This window comes from Aspergillus campestris (assembly GCF_002847485.1).
Source record: "Aspergillus campestris IBT 28561 chromosome Unknown P168scaffold_14, whole genome shotgun sequence".
NCBI lineage: Eukaryota > Fungi > Ascomycota > Eurotiomycetes > Eurotiales > Aspergillaceae > Aspergillus > Aspergillus campestris.
Genome location: NW_020194349.1, coordinates 7057 through 29134, shown reverse-complemented (window position 1 = coordinate 29134; position 22078 = coordinate 7057). Strand labels below are relative to the sequence as shown.

General features: G+C 50.8%; 7 protein-coding genes across 7 annotated transcripts; 4 read left to right on the top strand and 3 right to left on the bottom strand.

The window, feature by feature from the left end:
• Window positions 1-43: 43 nt before the first annotated feature.
• Window positions 44-1861, bottom strand: P168DRAFT_330258 (aromatic prenyltransferase). Its single transcript, XM_024841564.1, has 2 exons — window positions 282-1861; window positions 44-229 (listed from the first exon to the last, which is right to left on the bottom strand). The coding sequence occupies exons 1-2, from the start codon at window positions 1568-1570 to the stop codon at window positions 91-93; spliced, it is 1428 nt and encodes a 475-aa protein (XP_024689010.1). The 5' UTR covers window positions 1571-1861; the 3' UTR covers window positions 44-90.
• Window positions 1862-2346: 485 nt separating this feature from the next.
• Window positions 2347-10141, top strand: P168DRAFT_330257 (ketoacyl-synt-domain-containing protein; the record flags this gene model as incomplete). Its single annotated transcript, XM_024841563.1, has 6 exons — window positions 2347-3017; window positions 3073-5980; window positions 6047-6152; window positions 6217-6616; window positions 6685-9660; window positions 9720-10141. The coding sequence occupies 6 exons, from the start codon at window positions 2347-2349 to the stop codon at window positions 9829-9831; spliced, it is 7173 nt and encodes a 2390-aa protein (XP_024689009.1). The 3' UTR covers window positions 9832-10141.
• A 1217-nt stretch (window positions 10142-11358) lies between these two features.
• P168DRAFT_243726 (carboxylesterase family protein) lies at window positions 11359-13021 on the bottom strand (the record flags this gene model as incomplete). Its single annotated transcript, XM_024833882.1, has 2 exons — window positions 11359-12623; window positions 12682-13021. 2 exons carry the CDS (start codon window positions 13019-13021, stop codon window positions 11359-11361), a joined length of 1605 nt encoding a protein of 534 aa, XP_024689008.1.
• Window positions 13022-14174: 1153 nt separating this feature from the next.
• Window positions 14175-15758, top strand: P168DRAFT_243805 (zinc-dependent alcohol dehydrogenase; the record flags this gene model as incomplete). Its single annotated transcript, XM_024833889.1, has 5 exons — window positions 14175-14340; window positions 14402-14497; window positions 14559-14786; window positions 14841-15418; window positions 15468-15758. The coding sequence occupies 5 exons, from the start codon at window positions 14175-14177 to the stop codon at window positions 15756-15758; spliced, it is 1359 nt and encodes a 452-aa protein (XP_024689007.1).
• On the bottom strand, window positions 15698-17109 carry P168DRAFT_67899 (uncharacterized protein). Its single transcript, XM_024842097.1, has 5 exons — window positions 16881-17109; window positions 16741-16817; window positions 16315-16689; window positions 16116-16257; window positions 15698-16059 (listed from the first exon to the last, which is right to left on the bottom strand). Exons 1-5 carry the CDS (start codon window positions 16987-16989, stop codon window positions 15950-15952), a joined length of 813 nt encoding a protein of 270 aa, XP_024689006.1. The 5' UTR covers window positions 16990-17109; the 3' UTR covers window positions 15698-15949.
• A 1052-nt stretch (window positions 17110-18161) lies between these two features.
• P168DRAFT_336078 (uncharacterized protein) lies at window positions 18162-20440 on the top strand (the record flags this gene model as incomplete). Its single annotated transcript, XM_024841722.1, has 6 exons — window positions 18162-18277; window positions 18334-18799; window positions 18855-18989; window positions 19284-19416; window positions 19471-20270; window positions 20363-20440. The coding sequence occupies 6 exons, from the start codon at window positions 18162-18164 to the stop codon at window positions 20438-20440; spliced, it is 1728 nt and encodes a 575-aa protein (XP_024689005.1).
• A 579-nt stretch (window positions 20441-21019) lies between these two features.
• P168DRAFT_285105 (uncharacterized protein) lies at window positions 21020-21847 on the top strand (the record flags this gene model as incomplete). The annotated part of the gene is made up of 1 exon (XM_024836181.1): window positions 21020-21847. The coding sequence occupies one exon, from the start codon at window positions 21020-21022 to the stop codon at window positions 21845-21847; it is 828 nt and encodes a 275-aa protein (XP_024689004.1).
• Window positions 21848-22078: the final 231 nt, after the last annotated feature.

Here is a 22078-nt window from a genome sequence, read left to right as displayed (position 1 = left end):
TACGATAGATAGCTTAATGGTCTTTAAAATGACACTAATAACGCTCCGTTTATCTAACACCTACTACTCTTTATCAAGGGGGGCCTTTGCTTATGCATATCCCAGCTTCTCAGCCGCAACGTGCGCCATAGGTGAATAGTAAACGCTCTGGTATATACCAGACCCATCGTCCTTGTAAGCCAGCGACAGCGCGTCAATGTTCCCCGATCCCCTGCCGTCAAGCCACGGGCTAAACTCTTGTTAGCTAATAGATACACCATTAGAAATAATTCATGACTCACAATGTTTCCTGCCAATCATGCGCATACTTATCAGCCTGATGAGCCCAGCCTATACGTCGCCAGAACGCAGTGAGTCGCTCAATGATAGACTGGTCGCTGGGCATGAACTTCCATATCGTGATGTAGAATTGCGGTACCGGAAGCGCCGTCCCAGGCTTGAAAGCACAGTTGAACAGCACGCTACCCCAGCCTGGATGATATTCGGTAAGCTCTTTATCTTCTTCGCCGTCTTTGATGTCGAAGACGACTTCATAGAAGGTACGCAGGAGGTCGACGCCTTTGGCCGTTGCATCGTCGTTGAGTAGTCCCCCAAGGGTGTAAAAATACTTGACGGAATTGAACGAGGTCTTGAACGGACGAATGTAAACTTTGATCCTGGAGGATTTGCCCGGCTTCACAACATCAAAATTTAAGCTTTCGGGTGACGGCTCCCCGCCGAGATGACCAGGGAACGACACCATGAATTTATCCCACGCCGCGAGGGCGTCCTTGTACAGCGGTCCAACTTCCGGAACTCCCGCAATGACTCGAAGCGCGAGTTCCTTCTGTGTTATTCCTAACTGCTTGCTCTTCCAGCTGAGAAACGGAGCGCACTTGCCAAGAATCTTTCCACTGCGCTCAAAGTCAAAGGCGAAAAAAATCTGCGGCGATTGACAGTCCGGGAACGCTTGCTTCAGGCGGCGGGCTTCTACGTCATCGAACATCAGCGCCTCCCGCATGTAGTTGTATAGAGTGAGGTCAAATTCAGGATCTGCAGCTGCGCAGCGCATGACGAGGTCGTGCGCCGCTTTCTGGTTGAGCGGGTCCTCGGTGGTGCCAGAGCGCGCATCGCTGCATTCAATCGAGAAGCGGACAGTGGTCTCCGTGGTACCTGTGGTTCGCAAATTGAGGCTGGGCTCATACGTGGACCCGTCTTCGAGGAAGGTGGCCTTCCAAGGTCGACCACCAGGTTGCCCGTCTGTCTTGAGGGGAATGGGACCCCATGCTGGCAAGACAACGTCGTAGAAGTATGCGAGTGTCTTATAGTGCAGGCCTAGTGGATAGCCAGCTTGAAGCATGAGTTTGCTTAGGACGACGCCAGTAGTGTCCCACCAGTAACTATCCGTTTTGTCGAAGGGAAGGCGAGAGCGGATAATGTCGTGTGGTGGTCGAGAAGCGACTAATTCATCTTTCAGAAGCCCCTCAAGTGGAGCGCCAGAAAAGGCAAAGCGAGCGATGTCAGGCTTTCTGGAGTTTGCCTCTCTGGAATGACCATTTAGGCCGTGAGGCTCTGCGACATCTAACACCATTGTTGATTGCGATAGTTGTATGAATATTGTGATGGAGATTATATATTATGCACAGCCGAGATATATTGGGAAGAGCAGACCGATCTCTTTCTGGGAAGGTGATATCGGATCATGAAAGATCCTCAGGATATTTCAATTGCCCTTCAGCTTTTTTCAGCATGATGACCCCCAGGCGCTTATTAGAAATTAATCTTAGTCAAACTAATGGAGTCAAGGTCCGTAGTTGCCGGAGTTCCACGGGTAATTCCGGATAAATTCGCGGATGTGAGTTCAAATTGAAGATTGAACGATATGACAAGAATTCTTCGGTTTCCCTAATACAACGTGGGAGTCGGCTCCGCCGCTGACAGCTGCTGATATAACTTGGCGAGGGCAGGGGTTATGTTCTCGGCCCCCATAGCCGGAGCAGGGGTTATGTTCTAGGCCCCCCATCAATATCGCACAATTGAGCGAGTCCATATCCTGTTCATATCCGACTCCGAGATAGAGATAGTGTTCATGGCAGTTTTTCGCCATAAGCACCACGGAACCGTAGTCGTTGTAACTCCGTGGGAGACCATCCCTTGTCGGATGGCGTTTTTGGGGGCCATTTCCACGGAGACGCTGGTTGAGTTGGAAAATCCGAAGTAAAAAGAACGGAGCAAGAAGGAAAACTGCCTGGGCCGACAGAATCTATAAATTATGTATACTCCCTTCTCAGGAACATTCGTCTTTTCCATGTCACCAGCACTTACCTTGGTTTCTCCCTTCCTCCTCACCATCAATTTACCAACACCATGCCTCACGCAATACAAGACCTAGAGCCCATCGCCATCATTGGCATGGCCTGTAGGTTTCCCGGTGGAGCCAACAGTCCCGAAGAACTATGGCAAATGCTCGCAGATGGAAGAACAGGCTGGTCGGAAATCCCAGCCGACCGCTACACGTGGAGGTCTTTCCACCATCCGCATCCTAATGCCGAAGCTGCACACAACCAAAAGGGCGGCGGGTACATCGACCGTGACCTCGCTGCCTTTGATGCTGCATTTTTTAATATTCCTGCCGCAGAGGCAAATGGGCTAGATCCCCAGCAAAGAATCCATCTGGAGACGGCTTATGAAGCGCTAGAGAGCGCCGGTTTGCCGCTAGATAGTGTGGGTGGCTCCAAGACATCGGTACATGTGGCGACTGTCAGTCGTGATTACGACCGCAACGCCTATCGAGACCCGCAAGATCTGGCGAAATATCAGCTTACTGGTTGTGGAGAGGCGATCACATCCGGACGGGTTTCATATACATTCGACCTGAGGGGGCCCTGTTTCTCACTAGACACCGGCTGCTCCGGGAGCTTGGTGGGCCTCCATCTGGCTGTGCAAGGGCTCCGATCAAGGGAGACGGATATGGCACTTGTGGGCGGCACGAACCTACTACTTTCGCCAGACATGACCATTGCCATGAGCAAGCTACAGTGAGTCTAGTGTCCAACCCAATTTCCCCATGGCAATAGGCTCATCGCGTTACAGTATGTTGAACGACGATGGTAAGTGCTACGCCTTTGATGACCGCGGGAAGGGCTACGCGCGATCCGAAGGCGTGTCCACGATTGTTCTGAAGCGCTTGTCCGATGCCCTCGACGCTGGAGACCCAATTCGCGCTATCGTCCGAAATACTGGCATCAACCAAGACGGCAAGACAAACGGGATTATGCTCCCCAGCTCGCAAGCACAGGAAGACCTGATGCGGTCGATACACTTGAATGCCGGGTTGAACCCGAGCATGACGAGCTACGTTGAGGCTCACGGCACGGGAACGCAAGCTGGGGATAATGCTGAGATCAACTCAATTTCCAAGGTATTCTGCGATAACATCCAGAGAAGCCAACCACTCTTGGTCGGATCAGTCAAGGCAAATCTAGGACACTGCGAGAGTGCAAGCGGCTTAGCAGGTCTGATAAAGACGGTTCTAGCACTGGAGAAGGGCTTCATTCCAGCGACCCCAGACTTGCTGAATGTAAAAGATGGCCTTGATCTAGCAAAGCGGAATATTCGAATTCCGCAGCGCCTCGAAGAATGGTCAACGGCGGGGCTGCGACGGGCGGCGATTAATTCATTCGGCTACGGCGGGACAAACGTCGCGGCCATCTTAGAAGCCTTTCAGCCCGATCAACGAAGCAATGGGGCCAATTCCCATAATGGCATCAGCGAAGCGATGGGTATCAATGGAGCGGATAGCGAAGGTAATCTGTTCGTCGTCTCAGCGAAGTCCCCCAGGTCCTTGATCAACAGCCTCAACAATTTGAAGCAATGGGTTGGCTCCCAGCCTCATCTCCCCTCAGAAAAGTTCCACCAGCTGGCATACACACTGTCAGAGCGGCGCTCAAAATTCGCCGTTCGTACAAGCTTCGTTGCCAGCACGGTGGAGGAGTTCCTCGCCGCCGCCTCGCGCGCAATTGATAGACAACCGGAAAGGGCAGCGAGCAAGCCTAAACTCACTCTGATCTTCACTGGCCAGGGAGCACAGTGGCATGAAATGGGCCGTGAACTTCTTCATACGCAGTCAAGTTTCGCTAATTCCATGCGGGAGTCTGAAGAGATACTCAGGAACCTGGGTTCCGAATGGAGCCTGATTGAGATGTTGACTCGTGATCAAGCCACATCTCGGATAAATGAGAGTGAGATATCACAGCCCGCTACGACAGCCCTTCAGATCGCGTTAGTCGATCTCCTGAACAGTTTCTCAGTTTACCCAGACTCTGTAGTCGGACATTCCAGTGGTGAGATAGCGGCTGCGTATGCTGTTGGTGCGCTGTCACGTTCTGGGGCTCTGTACGCTTCATTTCATCGCAGCAAAGTCTCGCAGTTAGTAAAGCAGGTAACCAGCACGCCTGGTGGAATGCTTGTTACGACCCTCAACGAAATCACTGCGTACAGTTACATCAACCGTATTGGCAGTAACCGGTTATCATTGGCTTGTATCAATAGCCCAAGCAGCACGACAATCTCAGGCGACATGGATGCTCTCAAGGATTTAAAAGCGCTCTTAGATGGCGAGTCTATCATGGCAAAGCTACTGTCGGTCGACGTGGCATATCATTCGCACCACATGAAGGCTGTGGCAGATCAGTATCTGAACGCGCTACAGGGTTTGGAAACGTTCGAGGCCTGTGAGGACATCCAGTTCTTCTCATCTGTAACTGGTGAGCTGAAGGTATCTGGCTTCGGTCCTCACTACTGGGTGCAGAATCTCGTGTCCACAGTGCGATTTCCAGATGCTTTATTGGCATCCTGTGGAGGTCTCGGGGTAAAACCCACGTCTCGCGTGATTATGGAGGTCGGGCCTCATTCAGCGCTCGCAGGGCCTACAAAGCAAACCCTGATGAATGGACCGAACAAGGTTGATCACAAGTACGCATCCGCCCTTGTCCGCGGCAACAACGCGTACTCGACCGTCCTCAACCTCGCCGGGAAACTTTTCGAGTGGGGCATAGAAGTTGACATTGAGGCTGTGAACGCAATAAACAGCGGTGCAAAAATGCATAATATGGTCCTCGACCTACCCCCCTATGCATGGGACTATTCCAATCATTACTGGCACGAATCGCGGCTAAGCAAGGAATACCGCTTCCGAAAATATCCTTACCATGAGCTTTTAGGTTTGAGGCTCGTTGGAAGCACCCCGCTGGAACCTCTCTGGAGAAACATCCTCAGCATCGACGCGCAGCCCTGGCTGTCAGAGCATGTCATTGACGGTTTCGCTATTCTTCCAGGATCGAGCTTTCTCACAATGGCCATGGAAGCAACATGTCAGCTGAACGACGAAAGGGGCGCTCGCAAGATCAAGCGGTTTCACTTGAAGCAGGTAAACTATTCCAAGGCCATCATGATCCCCGAGTCTCCTGGAAAGGTTGAGGTCATGATAAGCTTTTCGGCACTATCTGCCCATGGCACCGGTTTCCCCCAATCATCAAATTGGGAAAGATTTCAAATTACGTCTTCAGCAGACGCACAGACATGGAGTCTAAACTGTGTGGGGCATATCAGGCTTGAATACGAAACCGAACGGAACGAGGTTGACGGAGGCCGCGAAGAATTGCAAGGACTGTCCGATCTGCGCAATCGCTTGCAGCAGACCAGGGAAGCCTGCACCCAACCCATCGAGCACAATGCGCTATACGAGGAAATGCGGCGCAATGGGATCGACTACGGGAAATATTTTGCGACGATCAAGGAGCTGCTCATCGGCGAATGCCAGGCTCTCGGGAAAGTTGTCATCCCTGACGTAGCGCAGTGTATGCCATCCCGGTACCAACAGCCGCATACTATCCATCCAGCGACGTTTGATGCGCTGATGCACATTGTTCTGCCTTTGTACTTCCGCCACTGCACTGTTGGCACGGCAATGCTGACTTCCATTGAGGAAGTTACTGTTACGGTGAGACGCCCTAGGATTTCAAATGTAGATGTTTTGTAGAGCATGAACTCACCACCCACCTTATAGGCTGATATCACCACTATACCTGGAAGTCAACTTGATGTATGCGCTGCTCTTTCACCCTCAGGGCCACGGTCCGGGTCGGTTGATGTCACCGCTTTTCAGAAGGACGGTGAGTTTCGTCGGGTATACCTAGTGCCAGAGAGAAAATCATTACTGATATGCTTCATTCATAGGGGATGAAACCACACCCGTGGTCGTCCTGCGCGGCCAGAAATTCCAAGGTATCGCAACTAGCGTATCGTCCGCACCAACAACGTACATTTCACGTCCGTTGCACAGGGTCCAGGAACCACTCAAGATGACTATCGCCACGCCGGGAGTAGTGAGTAGCCTATGTTTTGTCGCGGACGAAATTGCACGAGCTCCTTTGCGGCCGGACGAAGTTGAGGTCAAGGCTCTAGCATTCGGGTTAGATGCTGCAGACGTGGATGTGATCCTTGGCAGAAGGGGAGACTCCGTCAGCATTGGGGAGTGCGCGGGGACCATCACTGCCGTGGGGTCTGACTTGACGCACTCTTTTCAGATCGGCGAACGGGTTTGCGCCTGGAACACCAGTGTTGCTTTTGCCAGTAGGTATGTTGGAGATTAACTCTCCACACGCCTCCCAGAGTTATAACCGGTTGGTTGCTCATTGCTCCTAGGACACGAGTAAAAAGCGCATTCGTGCAGAAGATTCCAATATCGTGGTCTTTCAAACTCGCCGCGGCTCTTCCGCGGAACATCTCGCTCGCTTATTACTGCTTACGTTCCTGTGCCCAGGTTGAATCAGGGCAGACTGTCTTGGTCCATAACGCAGGTGGTGCTCTTGGACATGCGGTGGGACTTGTTGCAAATATTCTTGGTGTCCGGGTGGTGGCAACAGTCAAGACAAAAGCAGAGAAACAAGCTCTACAGTCTTTCACCGCTACGCGGGCAGCTCATATCCTCTATTCGGAAGGCGTGGCACTTTCAAAGGCTTTATTACGCTTAACCGAAGGTGCAGGCGTTGACGTAATATTCAACGCTTCATCTACAGCGCTTCCCATCGAGTTGGCCGCATCAGTAAAGGCATTCGGCACAGTTGTTGATCTTAGCCAACAGTCCACATCCTTCGCAATCGCAGATCGCGCTACCAAATACATATCCTTCGATGTGGTCCAACTTCTAAGGCACCTTCCTATCCAGGCAAGCGCAGCGTTCAAAACAGTACTATCGTTGCTACGAGATGGCGACATGAATGATCTGGTGCCTGTGAGTGCAGTGTCCATATCCGATGTCGCATCCGCATTCAAGGCTGTGCAAGATCACAAGAACGTCGGGAAAACGGTGTTGCTCGCGGGAGAGGATGCAGTAGTCAATGTCAAAGAAGCGGTCGCGTCGAGAACTCTCCTCACAAATGTCGATCGCATCATCAAAGCCGTCAACGAGCTCTCTGTGTCACAAAATCAAAAGCAGCTTTTACTTGATCTAATCAGTCATCCTGGCACGGCCGGTGCTGGTGCAGCATCCATCGTCAAGAGCAACGGGGCCTCCTTATCAACCCCCGGTGGGAGGATGGGAGTAGGACGGCGCCTCGAAGCTACTACAAGCCTGCAAGAAGCTCGGACGATCATTCTAGAGGAGCAGATCAAGAAAATATCCTCTCTTGTATCTGTCAATGCACAGCAGCTGGACCTCAATGAACCTCTAGTCGACCTCGGCCTTGATTCTTTAATTGCGATAGAATTCAAGAATTGGCTAGCACAGAGTCTGGGGGCCGATGTTAGAGTCCACGACATCCTTGATGCCAATAATCTGGAAGGACTGGCTGATCTAGTGGCACAACGATCCAAGTTCGTTCCGGATGGGTTGCCAGAGCGGTTTGGTAAGACTCTATCATTGAGTGGAGGACAACAGGCATCGAATCTCCAGCAAGGCGACACCGGCATTGCGATCGCCACGAACAATAACGCAACCCATTCAACCAACTTGACAGAAAACGATCAGCTACAGCCATCAAACCAGAGTAATGGCTCGATACCTAATAAATGCCCGAAATTTCCCTTACCTCCGTTAGATGCAATACTAGATGCCTACCTTACCGGCGTCAAAGCTTTCGCAACTCCGGAGGAATTCGAGAACACCGCTCGTCTCACTAAAGAATTCAAAAAACCAGGCAGCAAGGGCACCCGCCTCTACGATCTCGCCGTAGCTCGACACACAGACCCAGATTGCGAGAACTGGGAGCATGAACTGCAACTCCATGCAGGTTTCCTCGATCGCAGGTCACAGCTCGTTTGGTCTAACTTCTGGTTCAGTCATCCGCTCAGCAAGCATCAGCATTCGCAAGCTGAGCGCGCTGCTCTGCTTACGTTGACGGCGACCCAATTCAAATTGAGGCTAGAGGCTGGGTTGGTCAAGCCCACGGTGCTTAATGAGCAGGAGCTGACGACTGCGTATCGGCCATACATCTTCAACAGCGTGCGGATACCGCGCGTTGGCAGTGATGAAATCCAAAGAGACCCAAGTGCCACGTATTGCGTGGTATTTTGGCGGGGGCATGCATTCCAATTAGATCTTCTTGTGGGAGGTCAGCCGGCGGCGTTCATTGACTACTTTCAAGCGTTCCGCTCCATCTTAAGTCAAGACCTAGACCGCTCCAACTTGCCAATCTTCACATCCGACTACAGACCCTCATGGGACGAGGCAAGGGACGAGCTTCAGCTATTGGATCCAATGAATGCTGCCAGCATCGCCACCATTGAATCATCGGCTTTCATCGTGGCTTTGGACGAAGCTACGCCTCTGACGGCAACGGAGCGAGCAAGGCAGTTCCATTTCGGAGGCCACAAAGATGCTGCAAACCGCTGGCAGGATAAGTCTATCCAGTTCGTAGTTTGCAGCAACGGGGCGTCTGGTTTTATCGGCGAGCACAGCATGCTGGACGCTCTGACGCTCACTGAGCTTCTGGATGATCAAGCGACAGCCATCCGCAGCCATGCTCCACTGGACGACGCGGTCATTCCTGAAAACCCAGCCCTCTCTCCTATGTACCTGCCCCTCAAGACCAACCCAACACTTGAAACGCGCATTCTCGAAGTTCAAAGGCAGTACGCAGCGACCACAGAAGACGCGGAACACGCATACCTACTCTTTGAAGGCTACGGCTCGGCCTTCTTACGGGCGCACAGACTGTCCCCGAAGAGCGTCTTCCAGATGGTCGTCCAGCTAGCCGCTCTGGCCACATTTGGCTTCACGCCTCCATGTTGGGAGACGGTCAACCAAGCACACTACCATCTGGGTCGCGTCGACATTATCCAGGTGATAGTGCCAGCAGTCGCTCGCTTCATTCGAGCTGCCGGGGACTCCTCCATTCCGCTGTCCAAGCGCCGCGTCCTTCTAGTCGAAGCGATCCGCGCGCATGTGAACACGATCAACAAGGCTGGACGCAACCTCGGATGGGAGCGCAATCTAACTGCTTTAAAGACACTAGCAGCGACTCCAGAAGACGTTCCCGAGCTATACCAAGATCCTGTATACAATAAAGTGCGTCCTCGGCTCCTAACTAGCCACTGCTTCGAGACAGGAATGATGGAGAAGGGGCACATTTGGAGGGATCCCAAGGCCATCTGGTCACATTATGAGGTCTATGATCAGAGGTGAGTGCACATCAACTTTCGCTGGCGATCAAGATCCAATGCTAATAGAATTGCGGCAGTGTGTACTTTTCTGTTGTCACTCTGGAGGCCCATCGTGCAAGTCGCTTCTGTAAGAATCTGGAAGAGGCGGCGGGGCTGATGAAGGAAATCATTCTTGCAGCGGAGCATTGAGAACTCCGTAAGATCCACCCTTCCGCGAGGATGGAATTGACGGACTGGGACAAATATTGATGACCGTGTGGGGTATATCAGTTGGTGGTGAGACAACGGAGACCCGCATGATAAAACCACCCGGTCACTTGAGTACCCCCCTGGGCGTCTAACTCATACTGGCCAAAGGTAGTGTTAATTTCGGTAGCAACCATCACCCACTGGGTGTAATAAAATGGGCAAGACATATATGTGGACGAATCGGGCAGCCGGCCCTGGTGGCCAACTTTATTGCGGTGTCTGCTGATTTCAACCAATTCAACAAACCAACATCAATATAATCATTCTTCAGCTCTCTATACACTCCCACGGTAATCATGACCTCGTAAACATTCTACAGTATACACAGACGCTTGTAGTCACTAGACGGTGGGTTCTGACCGCTACTAGGCCCTGTTCATGCGGCATTGGAACCAAAGCTCTGACGACATATATAAAAACAGAGGTGCGATGCGTGATACGCGACGAAAGAAAAAGGGACCTACATGGCCTTTAGTAATGGTCCGCCGTAGCTACAGGGATCTTGTCATAAGGTTTTTATATAATAAAATCTCATTTAGGCATTTCTAGCTAAGTCCCGGGTATCTTATTTTCCTGATTAACGAAAGTGAATCCATGTTTCTAATTACCCAAAGTGTATATACCTACAGTAGACTAGCGGATTTGAAGAACCCATATTTGGTCCAAACGCGAAGACGAGAACCAAAAAATCTGGGCAAGAAAAACATACAACAGCCGGGATTCGCATGTGGTCACCCACCATACTACTAACCGGCCGGCGTGTGGCTTAAGTACGGCTGAGCGGACGGGAAGCCCTGTTCTCCACACCCTATGGTCGTATGTACTGGATGTTAACAAGAAATGACTCATATAGAGTAATTGATGGTTTTGAGATCTATAATATCACCACCAACACTGGTTGCTGTAGAATTGATATTTTGCACCAATTCACGGGGAAAGGATATTCCACTTGTAACTTAATTGTTGATATCACCAGGATCAGAGCATTCATATTATGTGATAGACACTAATATAGAATACTGTGTTTATCACTGCATGGAAGATAAACAGTAAGACTAGCTCCTTCTGGACAAACTTGTGGACCAGTAAGTTTCATCTCTTGAGAGAAATAGTAATTACAAAGCCCTGTTAGACACTAAGTATAGTTCACAGGGCTATTGAAACTATAACCAGCGCAATTATCCACCTTCTATCTACAGGGTAAAGGCTTCCGCCCAACTTGGTGCCCATGACCAGCGTGGGAAATGCTCCAACACTAATGGTAGCGCCCACCCCATTGAAGCGATAGTAGCTGGATTGGATGCAATCCACCAACCGTAAAGGCGGCGTGCAAGAATGGAAATATCTTGTACTATGCTCCACAAAACATAACCACTACTCCGAGACTAAGTATTAACATGTCTGCCCCGTCATCCCGAGCTGTAACTAGAGTCTATTGCATGATGACCAGTCACAATGTGCAACCTGCTACTGTCCAAGAGGACCATCGAGCAGACTGGCAAACAGTTCAATGCCCTCCGCACGGTATGTATCCGGAACCATGTATGCCGGCACAGAAGCATTGCCGTCGAACATGATTACAGCTGGTTCTTCGGCGCGATAAGCAGACCAATCCACATCGGGCTCATCCCCGAAATGGTTCGGATCCAAGGTGGTAACGAAGCTTATCCACATCCTGGAAACCAAATCCGCCAGGCGCGAGAGTCTCTGCCTGTCCTCGGCCATGGGATCCTGTGTGTACGGTAAACCGGGTATATTCTCGTAGCCAAGGCCTATGGTGTTGTACATAACGAAGGGGATCTCACAAAAGTGATATGATGGCCACTTTGCGCTGCCTAGATCGAAGTGATATCCGTAGCTGGGAATTTTGTTGACCGACCAGATCTGGTTAGCCAGCCGTCGTGGTGCATGGATATTGCGGTCAGTGAAGATTGTCTCCGTACGACGTACGACGGGCTCGCCGACCGGATCCAAGTACAACTCGTACAGTCGTTGCACGGTCATGGCGTCCAGGCCCCAGCTTTCCACCATGCTCCTGAATCGATCGGTCGTGTTGACGTCCTTCGGTGCCACGGTCCACCCCTCGTCGGTGTTGGCCCCGTGGAGGAAAGGGACCTTGACAAAGGCGCCCTTGCGTAGCAGCGTAGTCGCGCTCTGGACGAGAAAGTCGCCGTCAATAACGGGGCCGAAAGCGGCGCCTTGGGTCAGGGATCCATTGAATAGGGTGTTTAATCGGGCCGTGGGGACGTCACGCAGGCAGTCTAGTACTCCCGCGTTGCCATGGCATTGCGCCGCACGGGCGATGGCATCGAAGTAGGGCTGCCAGTCCTCGACCGTCTGGTAGGGATGGTAGAGAGTGGGCGCGCCACTCTCGCCGATGGCTGCGCGGAAAAGACCATCGTCGCGGCCCCCATACGCGACCAGGTGTGTTCCGACACTGTTGGCTCCCGCACTCTCGCCCCAGATGGTGACCTGAGATGGGTCGCCTCCGAACGCGGCGATATTTTCCTGTAACCAGGTCAGGGCCAACCGTTGATCGCGAAGGCCCAAATTGCTCGCCCCCGCTTCCTCCATCTCCCGCCCCCACAAGAAACCCCAGCCATGCAGGCGGTAGTTCAAGCTCACCCCCACCATCGGCCGGCCCATGGCCTCTGATTGGCCGACTATAAAGGAAAGGTTGTAGCGTGGGTCGCGCGACGCGCCCTCGGCGTAAGCGCCGCCGTGGATCCACACTAGGGGCCCGTCAGCATCCGAGGGAAGGGCTAGATGGGCTGGATTGATCAACGCTACCGGCAACGGGGACCCTTGTGTGCGGTTGAAGGCCAGACGGCCGCACGATGTTCAAATAGAGGCAGTCCTCCGACATGAGCGTACGATCGAGTGCCAGTCCATCATCACCATACCCGATACACCCGGGAGAGTAAGTCGTAGCAGACCGAATGCCGTTCCACGATTCATTAAGCGGCTCGGGTACCCGAAATCGCAGATCATGAACCGGAGGCTGCGCGTATGGGACACCCAAAAAGAAATCCTGATCGTGTTGCGTATTGTGCACACCCGCGTAGGACCCATTCCGGGTGTGCGCGGTGGGGACTCCCCCGATGCATGGCAAGACAACGGGCGCCCACATCATCCAGCGGACCATTGCCTTCGCCCCACTCATCATGATAGGGTATCTCCCACCTATTGAGAGGTTGAGAGCAAAAGGGTGGATGATACTGACTGGGGATGAAGCCAAGTACACTACTTGACGCGTTTGGCAATGCTGGAGCAAAAGTGGAATGAACAATCTTTGACCAGCTCCTGCAAGTGGCGGTCAAGGGATATAAATACCGCTACGCCAAAGGGACAAGCCATTGCTGCGGCCGTAGTGAATGTCATTGGTTAGTACACCAGCTAAGTTGCCAGTTTTCCTACAAGCTTATCCTTAGTCCTTTGAGATACTTGGAATTTCTATGGTTTTCGCAAAGATACCACAATCATCATGAATGTGACCGTCTCCTTCGGCATTAACTCCCAAAATGCGAGCAACCCGTGGATCCTACAGGAGAATCTGATTTCCGCATGCCAAGCATATTTTAGTCAGTGACACTGACGCGATATGACCCGTACTATCAATATGTGGCAAAGTACTTCCAAACACTGTTTTGATGTAGCATTGGAATAGTAATCTGATAATATTAGAGAATCATTATAATTATTAATTACTGAAGTGGAGGTGATAGCTTTACGACTTTTAGAGGTTTGATTAATAGGGTTGTATATTTGTGGTTATAGTAGACTTGGATATCCTAAATATATATATTTGGGGTCACCACTTAGTTAACAGTCTGTTGTAAAGTAGACTTAGATCTCAGTAATGAATCTCTTCTTGACATCATAATAAGACACAAACTATTCCAACCAGCGTGTTATTCTATAAAATCCTTGCTGCGACGGTAGAGAATATGTGTCAGTGACTAATCTTATTAGAACTCCTGCGGCAAGCATGATAGCCTTTCGGATAGTAAATAGAGCGCGCCCTTGAGTTTTATGAACGCTAGAATGAAGTTTGGTGGTCGAAAAACAACCATGGTATGGCTTGGAATTAGAGCCGGATGATGGAAGATTGCCAGATGGGGAAGGTTGGTCAGACGGGAGACGACATCACAATGATGTCAGCCCTAGCTGGCCAGACCCAACTCCCGCACATCGAGGTCAATTTGAAGGCAACACTCGCCTGTGATCAGGAAACTCCGTATGTTTATGGTCACTTTTATCTTACCTAGTATAACAGTATCATAATGGCTGCATCCCAGATCGCTAATCTCGTGGAAGATTTGGTCGGACATGACGATAACGCTGATGTGACGACCGACATCAGTAATACCAACAAGGTGGAGTGTGCTCAGGACACTGGGGAGAAGATCAAGGCAACCGTCTGGGCGGGAAAGAACAAAGTGGAAATTGGTGAGAAGTCTTTGGAAGAGGACGTTAAGTTTATGCCATGCACCGCGCTAAGAATACGTAGTGGACATGCCTAAGCCTCGGGTCATTGACCCAAGAGATGCCGTGATCAAGGTGACTGGCTCAACCATCTGTGGAAGCGACCTCCATCTGTATCATGGTAAGTACTTTGTTATCCGCCTGCTACTGGTGTGAACATCGAACAGCTAACAGTCATTCAGGCGTGATACCACAGCTGGAGAAAGGCGATGTGTTAGGCCACGAATTCTGTGGTGTTGTTGAAAGTATTGCGCCGGGCGTCACTGGCTGCAAGGTGGGCGACCGCGTTGTGGCTTCGTTTCCAATTGCCTGCGGGCAATGCCGAAATTGTCAGATGGAATTAACATCGGCGTGTGAACGGACGAATTCTAATACTATCACGAATGCAATGTATGGCAAGCGAACGTCAGGTACGATTCACTATATGGCCATGGGTTAGATGGGTATCTAACATCTATTTCAAGGTATCTTCGGGTACAGTCATTTCACGGGTGGGTTTGCAGGCGGACAGGCAGAGTATGTTCGTGTTCCCAATGCCGATGTTAATCTTTTGGTCCTGCCTGAAGATGTTCCTGATGAGAAGGGTTTGTATCTATCTGATGTCCTGGCCACCGCCTATCACTGCGTGGTGGACACCGGGGTGAAAGAGGGTGATACGGTTGCAGTATGGGGCGCTGGTCCCATTGGCCAGATGGTCGTGCAATTCAGCCTCCAGCAGGGAGCCAGTCGAGTCATCCTGGTTGATGGTGGAAATGGTGCCTGGAGACTGGAGTTCGTCAGGAGCAAGACCCCCAACGTTGAGACCCTTAATTTCACCGATCTATCCAGGAGGGAATCTGTGACTTCCAAACTCAAGGGAATGGCCTCCGGTGGGGTCGATGTTGCTTTGGAATGTGCTGCCGGCGAGTATGCCAAGGGATGGACGCATTATTTGGAGATGCTGTCAGGAGCCGAAACCGACACGTCGGAGATCTTGAACGAGATGATCACATCTGTGAGGCCGTTTGGACGGATTGGGGTAACTGGTGTCTATGCTGGCTATGTAAGTGATATAGACCAAATGGTTTAACGTTGATGTCTGACCAGACCAGACAAACCATTTCAATATTGGTGCTATCATGCAGACAGGTATCCGATTAATTGGCAATGGCCAGGCGCCCGTCCAGAAATACTGGAAGCATTTGCTCGAGCTGATACGGGAGCAAAAGATCAACCCCCTTGACATGGTCACCCATGTTGTGCAATTGACTGACATGCCAAAGCTGTATAAGCTATTTGAACAGCGGTCCCCAGGAATGCAGAAGGTTTTTGTTCGGACTCGCCACTCTTTTCCTCCATCACAGGAAGCCCCAGCATTGATTGACTTGGTAAATGTGGTGTGAAAATAAACGGGGACAGCCCGATTCACATACTTGTTTTAGGAGCATTGTCGATTTTGGACATAGTTCACATCTTGTATTGGTAGAGCAAAAACTATTACATGGCTGGATATAGCGTGTCATGATGTGGTCCTCCTTTCACTATCCCAACCATCTGGGCCACCCAGTGGGGAGCCCATATTACTTGATCATGTTTACATCACCGCACATTTATTCTCATACGTCTTTCCCTTGCCAGGACACATCCTCTCCAAATTTCCATCCTTCAGTGGCCTCTGCATCTTCTTATCCACCAAGTCCGTGGCTGGAAGGATCATGAGTTAGGGATGATCTTTTTGAAAATGAGAGGGGCTGACATACCAACGCAAAAAAGGCCGAGAGAGTCGGCATTTTTAAACTTATCAAGAACGGGCGTGTTGACACATTGTTTCCATCCATACAGCATCGATCCATCCGGGCCCTTCATATCGTCCGTCTTACCACCATTGCTTGTGTGAGAGAACTGTAACCAAAATTAGCGTTGGCCTAGATGGTCAGAGACGTGGTGGTGATGGCCAACCTCATGGATAAGATTACGCTCAAATGTGAGAATCGCATCTAGCCAGGTCTCCTTCCCCGGCTTGGAGGCTTGAGGAGGCAACCTCATATTGGCCCATTCCGCGTCGGTCCATTTATTGAGATCCTTTTGAAGCTCGTCTCCTTCCACCCATTCCAACCACCAGGGGCAAAGTTGGATAAAATCCTGACTATTTTCGGAACCCTCCCCTTCAAATCTGGAGGAATAGGCCGCGACCTCTTTTTTGTGCATACATTTGGTGAGCATCCCGTCTGCGTTATCGTCGAACTTTTGTGTCAGTTTGTTTCTGTAAGCCTGCGGCTCGCCGCGTTTGGCAGAGCCGACTTTTTCCCATCGGTCTAGGTCGCAGAAGATTATCTGTGGAAATCAGTGGTTGAGATTTGTAGAGTTAGGAGCGGTGGAGCTTACTGGGTCCCGCATATCTTTGACACCGGCGTCTCTGCCCGAATTCAAGACCATCGCATCGGAGACTGTTTGCAATGCCTCTAGGACAATCATCATATGGTTAGTACGCAATGGGATTCCACACACAAAAGGGACTAACTCACCTCTTGGCTTGTTAAGCTTGTGGAAGGCGAGCTTGGGGAATAGCATATCTCGAAGTTTAAAAGTTTCATCATCGTTTTTGTCAAGCATCTTGACGGCATTGTCCACCATTTTTAATGCTTTGGGAAGGCCATTTAATAGGCGAGTTTTCGATAGTGGGTGTCCTGCATGGTGTTAGAGTGATTGACTTCAGGAGGGAAGGTACGAGGAAACTAACGGTCGCACGATTCTTTGTCCAGTCTCCAGGCATTACCGACTGTAAATAGATTGAAGGCCACCAGCGCCAGAAGAATCACCGACCGTAACAAAGCCATTGTATGGACGAAGGGGAGTTGTGAGGGGAGGGATCCAATGTTGCTCTGTGCCAGAATCTTCAAACCAATCCCCACCCAAGTCTATATACTCGTTATGGGATTACACCAGATGTATGAGAATTGTCCAGTCTGCCTTGCAAAGGACACCAACAACTGCGCCTCACATTTTGGCCCGAAAGCTTGGCAGGGGGTATATTGCATTTTGCACTTGTGACAATGAGAAATCTACTTGGAAAGTTGAGGTTCGAATAGTAGCACAAATTCTAGACCTGTATCGCCATCAGGGTTGGGTAATGATTGGTCGATGAAGAAGTATTCCAGCTGACATCTTGAGTGGGTCTGCTTAGGGCTTATAGAAGATAGACTTGCAGGACCGAATAAGCAGCACTACGTAGTAATCACTAACAGCAGTAGTCAACTAGACTGTTAGCAATCGAAGCTGCAGAACCCAATCACCGTGCTCGGCCCCCATTGTCGCACGGCCCCCACAGCTATCTAAAAATACTACGTTCCTGAACGGACCCAGTTCGAGTCTATCACCATCAGCACTAGTACTAGTCATGCACCCTAATTTTGTAGAACATCAACAGTGCTGTGTTAGAGCAAGGATTCCAAAGCTACCCACAACGCTAAGGAATCTAGGTATCTTCCGCCGGTAGCATGCGAGACCCAGTACTCCGCGCTCACTACGGAACCTAATAATATACATTTTAGCCCCAAGTGATACACTGGCCCCCGCGATGGCTAGTCAATTTGCGGTTATTTTCATCTCGGGCGGGATTCAGCCGAATCGCTAGCGGAAAGCAAAGTGTGCCTTGTCGCTGGAACATCCGTGGGCCGTCTGCCGCTGGGGTGTTTTTGAGAAAGCATTGTACCTATATCAGGTCTTGCGGCCGCCGTAAGATGATTGACCTCCAATCCCTCTCTTCACGTCTCTAGCTGTACCCTTCTACCTTGCAGCCAAGCACCATGGTGAATCTACTCTCTTTCCTTCTAGCTGCCGGTCTTGTGGCCGAGGTGGCATTGGCGAAAAGGGTACCCTACTCCCCGGGGGGTTGGTCTGACGCAACACACTGTCCCGCCACGTAAGTAACCTACTGAGACTCTGGACAAACAAAGCCGCTGACAGAGTGTTACGCAGACTTGGGCAGAAAAAGTGGCATTGTGATGATGCCCTCTGTGGAGGAGAGGACCCCGATAAGAAAGGCCATTGCAAGCTAATGATTCTGCAACGGCTCCCCCTGGAGATTGAACGGTACGGCCTGCAGCAGCCCATGGGCTATCATGCCGAGGAGCCCTGCGAGTGCACCACAGGTGACGAGGATGGCAACAGTGGTGTCCATCCCATCGTGGGGGTGATTCCTTTCATCATCCCTATCGGATTTTTACCCCCCCCACCCGGGGTCCCTCACCCCAAGGACGCTGATACATGTCCGATGGACTATACCGAGGTCAAGTGCAAGGACTGTAAGGCGCTTGAGCACTGGTGCACAGTGGGCGATCACGCAGGCTGTCCTTGTACTGACGATTGTCCTGCTGACGGGGATGACAACATGCCTGATTGTGACGATGACGGCTGTCAGGGTGTCGACGAGAAATGTGTGGTGGTAAGTAGCGGATGGTGGCCCAATGCACTGTGATATCCAACTAATCTTAACCTAGGGTCTCCACAAGGACTGCAAATGCAAGGACAGCAAGCCTGAGTGTCCTAATTTGGACGAGAAATACCTTAATTGTGAGGCCGACTACTGCAAGGGAGAGAAGAAGGATGGGGATGATGACACTAAATGCACGGCTGTAAGCTAAAGACTCTACACTCTACTTTGGCCCGTCACTGACAACCTAGTAGGAAGGGGAATTCAACGAGTGCGAGTGCAACCCCAGAGACAAGGGTATCCATAGTTCTGGATTGGTGCAGACTGAAGCTATGCGGGCTAGTCTGAGCAGCCTTCGGCAGAAACTGCTTGAGGTTGCCGAGGAGGCTGGCAGAGAGAGGATTGACCCTACTTGCGGGGCGACCCAAGCGACACAGTCGACATTGACCCCGGTTTCATGGAGAGGATGGTAGACAAATTCTGCAGCGGTGAAAAGGACGAGGCCAGACTTATTAACTCAATGATTGACTCGGATGAGTACGGAAAATACAGCTTCCACTTCACTAGAAAGGTGGGCAAGGGCTGCAAGACAACCTGCAAGGATGCCGTTATGGACTTGATGAAACAATGTGAGTCTACAACCCTCCATTCAACTTTCACCAATACTAACTGGACACTTATAGGCGAGCTAAACAGCCACTCTACTCGTAAGAGTGCCGACGGCACGATTGACAAGTGTGGTGCTTCCTATTCGTACAGCATCACCGCGAGCGAGGGGTGCTCTGACGATGCCACTGGACTCCCAGGGACGCTGTTCCGAGACACTCTCACCGACGACTTTTGTGGGGCTGTGGACGAGAAGAAAGAGTTGGAATGGGCTGTTGATAGCTCGGGGAAGAACAGCACTTTCATCAAGCGCGATGTCCCGCACTTCCTTGAAAAACGTACCCCTCCAGCCAACTCCAAGTCTTACACCAAGTTCAAGACCACACTGAAGTTTGCGCCAACGAATGACGGGCCCTGCACCAAGAGCTGCAAAGATGCGTTCTACACAATCTCCCAAGGAAAATGTGGAGTAAAGGGCAATCAACAGAATATGATGGCCACGAATGGGGCTCTGGATGTGGGCTGTGGCACCTACTCCTACGAAGTACGTTGGACGGGCCAGAAAGAGATCCAGAAACAACACTGTCACGACAATGACGAATTTCCGGACCACACAGACACGCAGACAGGCGAGGATGTGTGGAAAGACCTACTTTGGAAGGCCTGTGGAGCAGAAAAGAGAGAGGAATTGAAGGTCATCAAGGGCAAGAAGACAGACCTCCATTATGTCGAGACAAAACAATCCGGCACCTTCAATGACCCGCATGACTACAAGTTCTCGGTTTATTGGGTGGACGGTTGTGAACTGGATGGTGGAGACACCGAGCAGTCACACGCCTATCCATTGGGCAAGGACTACCGGTATAAGGGTAAGGAGGTAACTTGTGAATCCTTGCTTCGCGGTAACTTTTTTCATTGTGAGTATCTATCCCTCCTTCCATGATGGGCTCCCTGGCTAACAGATTCTAGGTACTGAAAATGACGGCGCGGGCGGTTGGATTGAAGCCGGATGTGCCCGATACGCTTTCCGACCGACTAGGTAGGTAGATGTGTCTAGGGTTGGGAGCAATTCGGAATGAGTGTATGGATTTTTAAGTAAGGACTAGAATAATATGTCAGGGAATGTAACCTCGTAACAGCTATTATGACTATTTCATATGAACTACAGTTGAAATATTAAATCAAGTTTGCGGTGATAGCTCTTACCTAGGTGGAAATTACTAGAATGGTATAATCTATCCGCATATTTGTGCCGTATTGAGCTGTGATGGCGGTCCAACCCTGGGAAGATGGGTCATGTCAGGCTGCATATTCCGGCTAGAGGGTCCGGCCTCTCAGGAGAGCTTATTAACCGCAAGAATGCAAGGGTTCAAATCATGCTGGCAAAGCAACTCGTGTTTGAGGAATGTTTGTGGTCACTGGGTTGTTTTTGTCCAATGTTTTGGTATGATCGTGGACCGTCACACATGAAACGGTCAGGCAGAATGAAGCCCAGCCCTTGTTTCCATTGACAGAGACCACTCAGAGAGGAAATGGAGAGTTATAAGAAAGGCCCGACCGAACCGATCTCGCGAGCATATAAGTCGGAGAATTGCTAAGTGTTTGTCCACAAAACCTTCCTCCATCATGCAATTCAAAATGATCGTCTATACCATAGCTTTGATGGCCGCCATTGGCCTGAGTTTTGCCCAAACACTCAACATAGTTGCTCATCAAGACGACGACCTTCTCTTTATGAGCCCGGATTTGATTCGCGAAATAGTATGGGGCCGTGCTGTACGCACTGTTTTTCTCACAGCTGGTGACGCAGGGCTAGGCCCAGACTACTGGATGGGGCGTCAGATAGGCTCCCTTGCAGCCTACAGCCGCATGGCCAGCGCATCCAATATCTGGGACGAACGCGATCTCGGCATCAACGACTATGATATTTCCCTTTTCACTTTGCGTGACATGCCGCAAATCTCGCTGGTGTTCATGCACATGCCTGACGGGGGCCTTGGGGGTATCGGATACGACTCTACCGGATTCGAAAGTCTGATGAGACTGTGGGAGGAGGATATCGATTCCATTGGAACAGTAGACGGTTCCAACACGAGGTACACCAGGGACGGGCTGCTAGATGTGCTGACGCAAATGATTGAGGGTTTTGAGCCTGACCGCATCAACACCCTCGACTATGTGAATAGCATCGGTGACGGGGATCATCCTGACCACTATACATCTGGTTTTTTTGCAGACCACGCGTCGCAAGCGGCAAATGGGGAGTTTGATTTCACGGGATACATGGGATACGGGATCAATTCGCTGCCAGTGAACTTGGACGCGTCGGATATCGAGGATAAGCAGAACATCTTTTACGAGTATGGCGCCTATGATATAGGAACTTGCTTTGATGCGGTGAGCTGTTCTGGTCGCCCTGAGTCCGGGTGGCTCATGCGACAGTACACTGTTTGAGAATCCCGGCACCCATGTCACACATTATAGACAAGAATTGGCGACGTAAGGCAAACATGCTTAACCAGGGGGAAATTGAAATGTGGTGTGTAAGGTAAATCGATAATCACTTCAGCCTGCAACGTTCTCCAGTCCTGCGCAGCAATCGTGCTTGCCATTTCCTTGATATGTATTTATTAGCTGGTGGAAGCTACTTAAGTTAAGGAATCAATCTTCTCTCTTTTGCTTTCT